The sequence below is a fragment of the Protopterus annectens genome, chromosome 3.part1 (assembly GCF_019279795.1).
Source record: "Protopterus annectens isolate FY-2018-M chromosome 3.part1, PAN1.0, whole genome shotgun sequence".
Taxonomy (NCBI): Eukaryota; Metazoa; Chordata; order Ceratodontiformes; family Protopteridae; genus Protopterus; species Protopterus annectens.
This window is the reverse complement of record NC_056732.1, coordinates 1,822,534,436-1,822,545,874: the sequence shown is the minus strand read 5'-3', so window position 1 is coordinate 1,822,545,874 and position 11,439 is coordinate 1,822,534,436. Positions and strand designations below refer to the sequence as shown.

The window sequence follows — 11,439 nt, the reverse complement described above, 5'->3', positions numbered from 1 at the left end:
TCAGCTGAAATGTCCGACTTCTTCAGATAAAAAATCCTTTTACATCAACAATCAATTTAAACTTTGCTTATCCAATCATATACCATCAATTAATTTAATTTAATTAACTTTTAAAGACGAATACTAGTAATACACCATAAATTTTTACTAAACAGGTAAAATCAATGTTTAGCAATAAAATACCAGTCAATGCATGTCAAAAAATATATATATCCATCCTTAAAAAACATGATATAAAGTTAAAAAATATTTAAAAATATAATTATAATAATATCTTTATTCTATAATTTAGCAGCTTTTAATTTCAATAAGGGTAAAATAGATATATATTCATTCATATCGGGCTGTCTGTTGGCCTCCAGCAACACCTGCCAATAAGTTTCCCAATATTCTAACCGGGTCTCCCACGGACCCCCTCTATGGTCCCTCCTTTGTGTCTCCAGTACGAAAAAGATAAATGTAGCTTGTGGGCATGTCAAAGTATGACGGAATAAGGCATTACTATTATTCTGCTTTTGTATTTCATAAATATGTTCATAAATCCTCCTTTTTAAATGCCTTTCCGTCTTTCCAACATAAAAACCATAACAAATCTGGCACATGCTTAAATAGATTAGTCTTTGACTATTACAGTTGGAATAATTAGATGCGTTAATCCATCTGTTTCTCGCTGGAATATGTATTTTATCAGTATATGCTATAAACTTACATTGCCCACAAGCTCCACATTTGTATTTACCCTTCCGTTGGTTAAAAGAGGCTTGGGTCACCAACTCATGTTCTAAAATATTTTTAATGTTTCTCCCTTTACGGAAAACAGTTTTCATATTTTTCCCTTTCAAATTTGTAAGATCAGTAATATCGCTGAAATAAGCCCATTCTTCTACCACAATTTTTCTAATAGTGCCTGAATTGGCACTATAATCCATGACAAATACCGTATTGTAACCCCCATTTAATTCCTGGACATTACTAAGAGAGATAGCAGTAGTAGACAGGCTGCCTGTCCCTAATACAGGCCGATATTTCGTAGCCCTCCCTGCTTTCACTTCATCACATACTTTGTCAATAAGTTCTAAAAAATAGTCTTTCTCCTGAAATAACTTGGTAAGTACCAAACATTCATGTACAAAAACAGAATCATTGGACGTCATCCTTGAAGCTCAGACAAATTGTCCCTTAACAATCCCCCTCTTTTGGAAGTTAGGATGTGAGCTTGTGTATCTAAGGTAACTGTTGGAAAAAGTAGGTTTTCTGAAGATGGTTGATTGAAAGCCCCCCCCCTTGGACTTTCAAAGTGACATCCGAATAATTCACCTGGTTCTTAGAAATTTGATGTGTAAATTTCAAAAATGCCGTACTGGAACTTATGTAACTAATAAATTCTTCAAGAATGTTCATTGGCCCTATCCAAAAAATACAAATATCATCCAGGAATCTAGAATAGAAAGTCCAATGCTGACTGTATACACTGTTAAGAACGTATACATTTTCCCAAACTGATAACACCATGTCAGCATAAGTGGGGGCACAATTGGCTCCCATAGCCACCCCAGAAATCTGTTGAAAATATTCACCTGAGAAAAACAAAAAGTTGTTGTTAAGAACTATTTCCATTAATTCCAGGATCAAAAAGATCTAATTCTCAGAAGCCCCTATGTTTTTCCTTAGGGCTATCTCTAACCAGGATAAACCTTGGTCATGTGGAATCACAGAGAAGAGATCTACAATATCAATGGTGAGAAAAACCAAATCCGGAGAATATAAGTCTGATGTAATCTTACCCAGAAAATCCCAAGAGTACTTTAATAGGTGGTTTTCCTTACCCCAAAAGTTAACCCATAAGTGGGTAAATTAACCAGTAGGGGTAATACATTCTAAACGTATAACTTCAAAATGAAAAAAAAAAAAAAATTGAAAAGCAATTATGTGGTAAAGACAGAGGCATCAAAGTAAGTTTCAATGAGAAAGTGTGTAAGTTGTGGGTAATTCTCCTGAATCTAAGAAAAAGAGATGGGACAATGTTTACAGAAGACAGAAAGTCATGAAGTGTGTATGTGTGTGTGAAATGCCCCAGTTGCTATATACTTGTGACTAGAGAGAACACATGGTGGTGGGTAGGGATACTCAGGCTTGAACCCCGTACCTTGGATGCAGGTGGCAAGGGACTGAATTCCATAACCACCACCATTAATAAAAAATGTGCAGATTTTTGCCTCATATTTGTTCTGTTCCTCATAAAATCTGTGGTTTCTGGATCTTCATTTTTCCTTGCAAAGCCTGTAGTGCAGTGGTGCACTGGTAGCATTGTTGCCTGACAGCTGCAGGTTCTCTGGTTTGATTCTTGGCTGGGGTGCCTTCTGTGTGGAGTCTGCATGTCCTCCCATCTTACAAAGATGTGTCTGGAGTATTTCTCCCTGCTCTGCTGAAAAATGGCTTTTGTTTCAAGTCAGACTAGTTTCCTGGTTAACAAATGTTTAAAAATAACAGGCATTTGAATTTCAGATGTCATATTCTTCAGAAAGTACATGGTAACACAAAACCTTTTTATTCTAGCAATTTCTAAGTTTATAACATGGATATTTGAAATTTGTCCCTATTTTTGGGACTGTATTCCCCCATTATTGGCTTTGTCCAGGTATTTTGTGCTTAGGTTGAGAGCTATGGTGAGAACTGAATATGTTTGGGGGCTGTATTCCCCCATTATTGGCTTTGTTCAGGTGCTTTGTGCTGAGAGGTTGACAGCTATGGTGAGAACTGAATTCACTAAATGGCAGCCATTTAAATTTCTGTCTTTCGCAAAACAGATGATTTGGCATAGTGGTATGTTTCTCTGACTGTTTTGCACATGATCCACTGGGTTCACGACGTGGCAGTGAAATGTATGGTGGTAACACAGCATTTTATTCTAGCAACTTTCCAACGTTATACAAGCAATGTTTAAAATGTGTCCCTGGTTTTTGGGATTTTGTCCCTCCCAATAAATTTCGCCTTTTTCCAGATTTCTTGTGCTGCAAAGTTCAGAGATACAGCTGAATGTCGAGTAGATTTTACAAGGAGCTGAGAGCTGCAGGGGAACACAAGTTTAATGCTGCTTATGCTAAGACTGCTTGCATTGTTTATAGCACAACAGGTAGTGTACTTGCTTTTGATGCAGAAAGCTGTGGGTTCTACTCCCACAGTAGGTAGATGCATTGCTGATGCTGTACTGTGTTGTAAAGGGGGTGGATGCTGCACTCCTTTTTGGCGAAGATACCTATTAACTGTGAACCTGTTATCAGTTTGCCATCCATTCCTTATTGTGATATTACTAGCTTATCATTTTTTTTAATGCATGCAACATAGGCAATTTACTCCTCAAGGGCAACAGGCACTTTATTTGTATAGCAGCAACCTCTTCATTAGTTACAGATTTCTTTAATGTGGAATTATTTAGATGACTTTTACTTCTTCAGAGATTGTGCATATTTACTGATACTGGTGGACTGTAGAAGGTTGTGTAGACTTTTATGATGGAAATGTTCTTAACTGGGCAGCTTTGTCATTGGTGCGTGCATTTTGTTTCATTGTTTACTGGAAAAATGTTCAAACCAATAAATTTAAAGTGCCCTCTAACAACTGTACTGTATTGTACAAGGAATATAATTTAATACAATCAGGAAGTTGTATCAAAGAGCATGTGTAGGTTTCATGTTCAAGGGGCCTATGATTTGAAAACAGACCAAAGTTAATCTTTATCTGCCACTGGCAAAATGTATTTTCTTTGAATGTGGGTTTCAATACTGTTTCAATGCATGTGAGTTTCAAGGGCAGAGAAGTTTTAATGCCAAGTCTATTTTCATTGTGAGACTGCATTGCTTTGTTTAGCAGATATCTATTAGGGTTTGTGCTGTAAAATGCAAAATAAAACTTTCAAATGAAATCCAAATCATTGCAGAAGTAAAGCAGCATTCACATTACAGTGTTTATGGTAAATGGGGTGAAATAACCAAGGAATGGGATATTGGAATGGCTGTAGGGGGGAGGCTCCATTTGACCATGAGTTTGTGAAGGGGGAAGGGCAGCAAACTCAAATAGTCTCAGCTGAACTATACCTCTCAGCTGTCCATATTTTTGCAGAATGAATAGATATTTGCTTCTTATTTTTGTTTGTTCCTCATAAAATTTGTGGTTTTCTGGCAAATCATTTAGGAATGAAGTCACTAAATGACAGATTGAGTTTCAGACGTCATAGCCTTCAGAAAAATGCATGCTAAAGCAAGACCTGTTATTCTATCAACTGTCTTAAATTTATACTTTATACAAGAGCAATTTTAGTAGTGCTTGTATTTTCCCTCGATATATTTGGCCTTGTCCAGATTTCCTGCATTAAGAGGTTGAGAGGTATGTGCAAATCGCTTTATAGAACTAGGAATATCCAGACCTCTCAAATGTCCCCAATTTTGGCTCAAAAATGTTTCTCTCCCCTAATAATCCCTCCTCAAAGTGGCAATTTTGGAAGAAAATGTGGAGGGTTCACAATTATATATAACTGTAATAATCAGAGTTATAGACTACTTTTATTTCAGAAATGCATGTAGATGCTTTATTTTGTTAGCTGCTCAAGTTAACAGTGTTAATATTAAAAAGGTGTACCTTTCTTTGACAGGTTCCCAGCTGTATTGTGTGGCAATTTTATATTTTTGGATCACATTTTTTGGTTTGTTTTTCATAAAATTGTGTTTTCTGGCAAATTAGTGGCAAATCATTAAAGATTGAAGTTAGAAAGTAATGGCAGACATTTGAGTTTCAGATTTCATACCCTTCAGAAAATCCGTACTAATGCAAGACCTACTACTATTCTATTATCGTTCTAAGTTTATAAGAGCAATATTTAAAAAAATGTCCTTATTTTTGGGCCTGTGTCCCACTTTATGTATGGCTTTATCCAGATTTCTTACTCTGAAGCTGAGAGGTATGATCACCGTCAGCCAGAGACATTTCAAATTGTGACATACTTGTTGCACCCCACTCCCCATTGTTGTGGCTCTGGATGTGTCTAAGGAAGGCAAGGAGCAGTTATGCAGTGTAAGTGTGCAGAGTATTCCCCCATCCAAGGTAGACCACAAGTACGACCGTGGCTTTTCATCTGTCCTTGATTTTGCAGAATGTTCTGGTTTTCTGTCATATTTTTATACTGTTGATTTATGCTTCTTATTATTCAGGAAATGCATGCTTTCGCAGTTCCCTGTTGCTCTGTATTTAAGTAGCAATGCTTTAATGACCATCAGGTAAGCTTGTCGGAGATTGTAAGATGCAAGTAACATTTAATAAGCATACTGTTAAAGAATTACCAGCATTGAAAGCCTTTTCATTGTTGCCATGCAGAGAATATTTACATAACTAGATAATGTATAAGCCTTGGGTATTGAAATGCATATGACAGTATTACATTTGTTGGAGACTTGCAGTCATCTTTTGTTGGAGACTTGCAGTTATCTTTGCAGGCTTTACCCGTAAACTAAACAGAATGCCAATCTGTCATGTGTGGTCCATAACTTGTGCCATGTCTTCCCTATGAAACAAGTAGATAGTTGTTGTCAGGCAGCAGGACTTTTTTGGATAAGCAACATTTTTACAAGTGGGGGTATCACAGAGATTGTTACTTTCAGCATGTTACTTGGTAATTTTATAAAGCTGAATGTTGTTGTGTCTTTCGGCTTTTCCCGGTTAGGGGTCGCCACAGCGGAACTCCGGTTCGCTAATGATTGGTAGTTCATAGGTTGGTACTAGGCTATCAGCCCTAGGGCCTATACAAGCCTAGCCATAACAATTCCCTGGCTATTTCTTCCCACATTATTTACTTTCCTGGGCCCTTGTCTAGCAGGGCGACTGACGTGATCCCTGGGGTGAATTTCCTTTCTCCCATCCAATCGTCAAGGTTCCTCTTGAAGAGGTCCAAAGAGGCACTCTGCTTGACATGTATGGGCAATCTATTCCAGAGTCTGGGGAGTCTCTGGGTCAGGAACCTATCCCTCCAGCATGTTTTGTTTATTGTGATGACAAGGTTTAGATCCCTGGAGCGTGTAGCTCTGAGGGATTGGGATGTCTTTAAGTGTAGCATGTCCAACAGCTCTGGGTTTGACATGGCCTTGTATGTTAAGCAGAGATCGCCTCTGAGTAGACGATATGCGACAGAGTATAGCTGGAGTTTTTTAAGGCGGTCAGCGTAGGGCATCTGCTTTAGGCCTGTGATTCTTTTAGTGAGGTATTTCTGAGGCCTTTCCAGTTGTTGCAGATGTCTTGAGAGGTACATACCAAATGGGGTGTTGTATTCTATAATGGGTCTAATAAGGGATGAGTACAGTGGGACAATGACCTCCTTTTTTGTGGTTGAAAAGCCCTTCGTGATGAGGTGTGATTTTTACGTGCCGAGTTACCAGCCTTGATGCACAACCTTCAACGAAGGTATGCCCATTCACACATTTCTCCACGCAGAAGACGCACTAGCTGAGAATCGAACCGGACAGCGTCTGACTGTGAGGTGACAACGCTACCGCAGCACCACCACCGCAGATAATTTTATAAAGCTAAATATAAATTATAATTAGAACTGCTTTGCAAGGAGAAGTCGTTTGAATTGAGTGCTGCTTGTGTTTTTTTATACTTGATTTTGACTGGCATTCCAGTAATGTATTTAAAAAGTAATTTATTTTTTCATGCCTCACAACCTGTGTTTCCATCTAGATATTAAGTAAGTTGTCATGTATCCAATGCATTGACATTTTTTTTTCTACACTTCATTTTGTCTTGATTGGACTCTCGTAATGACTGTTTGGCACCCAGGGCAGCGTATTTAATTAAAGTTCCAGTTGTTGTGGTTTTGAACATAGCTCCACCCCTTTCTAGTTGGCCACACCCATTCCCATTGGCCCCACCCATTCAGCTGTCTCCTGCAGCCCCCCTTTAATTTGAAGTCACCAGCTGCCACTGAGTAAATGCCAATCAGTGTCTTATTCGTGATTCGTAAGGTTGCTTGTTCAGACTTGTTGTATATACATTAAAGTGATGAATGTGTCAGGCACAGGTAATGCCTGAATGTATATTATTGTCTTGTGTATTGTCCTTGTTATGGGAGGGATGTTGTGACACTCCAAGCTAAAGTCTATTGAGAGTCCCCAAATTGCTAGCAATGGCCCTGTTATGGGGGCGGATTAGCTCCCACTCCATAATGGTAAAATGGAGTGGATGCTGGGTTTATATTGTCCTGCTGAAAGACGTATTCAGCAAACAAATCTTTATCAGCAAATAAACAGCAAATGTGGAAATCAGCGAACAGCCACATCAATGACTTTTATCTCAGGGGAAAAAAGCATTTGGCCGTCATCGGGGATTTGCCATTTTCCCCATTGCGGTGTGATCTTGGGGTCGGTATATTTAGTTAAGGGGGTGTGTGAGGGGCACAGCCCCCCACACTGGGGGTGTGAGGGCCGAAGCTCCCCCACTTTGTAGGGTTTGAAGGTTTGTGTGGTGTTTAGTCGGCCATGTGCTTTTTTCCCCTGGGAAAAAAGTCACTGATGTGGCCTTTCGTTGATTTCTTTAATCACTGTTTATTTGCCAATGTTTATTTCGTTTGTTTATTTTGTTTATTTGTTTATTTTGGCAAGATAATATAGACCCATGGATGCTAACACAGATTTATTAAGGCGTATTTATATTTAAAGAATTTGTGAGATGGTTAATTGAATAACTTTTTTTCTTTTCTGTAGGCATTATATGTTGGACATTCTCTCCGGGAACAGAGCATGTTTTGCTCCTGCAGCCTTATTCCTGTATTCCTGAGTTGTGGCCAGTTTCTTTACTGCCTTAAAGCTCTGCCCATTCTTGGTGAGGGTTAATACAGCAGTGATTGTTACATTACATGTAGTAGACACATCCGAGCATACTCACCGTAACAGTAAATGTAGTATAAGGGTTGTCACTGCAGTGACAGCTCCATCTTGCATATAACTGTAGTAAAAATAGAAAGAAATAGAAAGTTCACCCTGGGGATCACTCCAGTGGCTCAACTTGATAGAGGCACTGGGAACTAACGCTGGGCGGCACAATGCCAGGGCACTTCAATGGGCTAGGCTTGTAAAAGCTCCAGGGCATTAGTCTAGTACACACCTATGAACCTATAATGATCGTCACTGCAATGACGGCTATGAGCCTATAAGGATCGTCACTGCAGTGATGGCTATGAACCTATAAGGATTGTCACTGCAGTGATGGCTCCATCCTGCATATCTCCCTACATATTCAGTATTCCTACCATAATTAGAAGACTGATATGAGAGTCTGTACCGTACATGTGTACTTTGCCCTGTTGGAATGACTTGTGTTTAACCTCGTAAGCAGGCACTGTGGGTGCGCTTGTTAATGACCTCTTCAGTCATCCTAAAAAACAGCTAAAGATGGCATAAGCTCTTCTCTTCTTTGTTCCATCCATCCTGCTGATGTCCACAGAATTAATGGGGGAGGAATCCTTCCCCCAACGATGATGTCTAAAGCTGTGAAAGTCAGGCTTTGTAGTCAGTGTCTGTCCGTGACATATTTTTCCTGCTCATTACAAATTTTATTGACGCAGTAATCTTTGTACTCCAAACATCTGCTATTATAGTTAATATGCTAACATTGCTATACTTTTCCTTTGTTGGTGACACTTGTTAATGAAAGTTTATAGAGCAACAGTTCATTTTTCACTAAAATTAAGAAAGTAAGAAAGGTTTGTCAATCGTATAATGCAGAATGTAACAATATAAGTTAGAAAGTAAGCCCTCATTGTGAACCATTATATTCTAACTAATTCATGTTTCTTTAAGTCCACAGGAATGCAGATTTCAGGGAAATTCAGAGTCAGCTGCCATCATGTGGAATATGGAAGAACTTTGGATGTCAGAAAACTTTGCCAGATAAGACGTTTAGTCCAAGATATGATCGGGTGCAAACCAAAAACCAATACCATAACTGTATGGAAAGCACTGATGGGTTTGTACAGAAAACTGAACTTGAAATGCATCTGAAAACTCATAAAGAAGAAAACCCAAGCAAATGGGTTAATTCCAGCAGCACATTAACCCTTCATAGTTGCTTTTTGAATCCTAGGGAGAAAAATCAAAAGAATGTGTTGGAAACAGATGAACCTATTTGCAGCAGCAAAAGGCTAAATAAATGCATTGCACTTGTTAACCCTAGAAAAGATGACCCTCACATACCTGCTACATGTTTCACAAAGAAGGCAGATTTGGTAAACCATCAGTATGTCAAGAATGAAGACAAAAAAGTAATGCATCATAGCATCCACACCGGACAGCGACCCTATAAGTGCACTACATGCAATACGAGGTTTACACAAAAACGTTCTATGTTAAGGCATCAGAACATCCATACTGGGAAGAAACCCTTTAAATGCACCATCTGTGACAAGAGGTTTATATATAAGTATTGCATGTTAAGGCATCAGAGCATCCATATACTGAAGAAACCTTATAAATGCTCTACATGTGGCAAGGAATTTAGACATAAGAGTAGCATGAGGCACCATCAGTACGTCCATTCTGAGCACAAACCGTATAAATGCACCATATGTGACAAGAGGTTCATATACAAGCATTCTATGTTAAGGCATCAGAGCATCCATATGGCAAAGAAACCTTATAAATGCCCTACATGTGGCAAGGAATTTAGACATAAGAGTAGCATGAGGCAACATCAGTATGTCCATTCTGAGCACAAACCGCATAAATGCACCATCTGTGACAAGAGTTTTGTATCAAAGAATAAAATGGTAATACATCAGAGCATCCACACTGGACAGCAACCCTATAAGTGCACTATGTGCGATAAGAGGTTTACAGAGAAGGGTGCAATGACAGTGCATCAAAGCATCCATACTGGGGAAAAACCATTTAAATGTACCACATGTGGCAAGGGTTTTACACAGAAAGGTAACATGCAGCAACATCAACTTATCCACAGTGGACAGAGACCCTATAAGTGCACAATGTGCGATAAGAGGTTTTCACAGAAGCCTTCTATGTTAAGGCATCAGAGCATCCATACTGGGAAGAAACCCTTCAAATGCACGATCTGTGACAAGATGTTTATATACAAGTATTGCATGTTAAAGCATCAGAGCATCCATATGCAGAAGAAACCTTATAAATGCCCTACATGTGACAAGGAATTTAGACATAAGAATAGCATGAGGCACCATCAGTATGTTCATTCTGAGCACAAACCGCATAAATGCACCATATGTGACAAGAGGTTCATATACAAGCATTCTATGTTAAGGCATCAGAGCATCCATATACTGAAGAAACCTTATAAATGCCCTACATGTGGCAAGGAATTTCGACATAAGAGTAGCATGAGGGAGCATCAGTATGTCCATTCTGAGCACAAACCGCATAAATGCGGCATATGTGACAAGAGTTTTGTATCAAAGAATAAAATGGTAATACATCAGAGCATCCACACTGGACAGCAACCCTATAAGTGCACTGTGTGTGATAAGAAGTTTACACAGAAGAGTTCTATGGAAATGCATCAAAACATCCATTCTGGGAAGAAACCCTTCAAATGCACCATCTGTGACAAGAGGTTTATATATAAGAAGTCTATATTAAGGCATGAGAGCATCCATATGCTGAAGAAACCTTATAAATGCCCTACATGTGGCAAGGAATTTAGACATAAGAATAGCTTGAGGGACCATCAGTATGTTCATTCTGAGCACAAACCGCATAAATGCGCCATCTGTGACAAGAGTTTTGTATCAAAGAATAAAATGGTAATACATCAGAGCATCCACACTGGACAGCAACCCTTTAAGTGCACTATGTGCGATAAGAGGTTTACAGAGACACGTGCTATGCTAGCGCATCAAACCATCCATACTGGGGAGAAACCCTTTAAATGTACCACATGTGGCAAGGGTTTTACACGGAAACGTAACATGCACCAACATCAATTTATCCACAGTGGGCAGAAACCCTATAAGTGCACTATGTGTGATAAGAGGTTTACATGGAAGTGTTCTATGGTAAAGCATCAAAACATCCATACTGGGGATTTTTTCACAAAATCTCACCAAGGTGATACTGATATATAGACTGTATTTGTATAGCATATATCATGGACAGAAGTAAATCTAAGATGAAAAAAGATAACTGGGTGCACAAGACCCAAGATAAAAAAGTGCCCAATCTTGGTAGGCGCACTGGTGCCAGGACTGGAAAAAATGACAGTGTAGAATCCTCAAAATGTGGAAATATTCCTACAATGGGGCAGGCCAGGCTCATGAGGAAGATGCCCCCCCCCCCCCAGTTGTAGAAGGAAGCAGCAGTCCACAAAAAGGACAAAACTTGATTGGCCAAAAAAGAGCCATAAAGATGATACAGTGGACTACTGAGG

At 39.0% G+C, this 11,439-nt stretch overlaps 1 protein-coding gene across 1 annotated transcript; it reads left to right on the top strand.

Moving 5' to 3' along the window:
• Positions 1-8,850: 8,850 nt before the first annotated feature.
• On the top strand, positions 8,851-11,170 carry LOC122798922 (zinc finger protein 271-like). The gene has a single exon (XM_044068012.1). It carries the CDS (start codon positions 8,993-8,995, stop codon positions 11,135-11,137), a length of 2,145 nt encoding a protein of 714 aa, XP_043923947.1. The 5' UTR covers positions 8,851-8,992; the 3' UTR covers positions 11,138-11,170.
• The last annotated feature ends 269 nt before the right edge of the window (positions 11,171-11,439 follow it).

Coding starts and splice junctions, on each gene's coding strand:
- LOC122798922 (XM_044068012.1), top strand. CDS start 8,993: ATGGAAAGCACTGATGGGTTTGTACAGAAAACTGAACTTGAAATGCAT.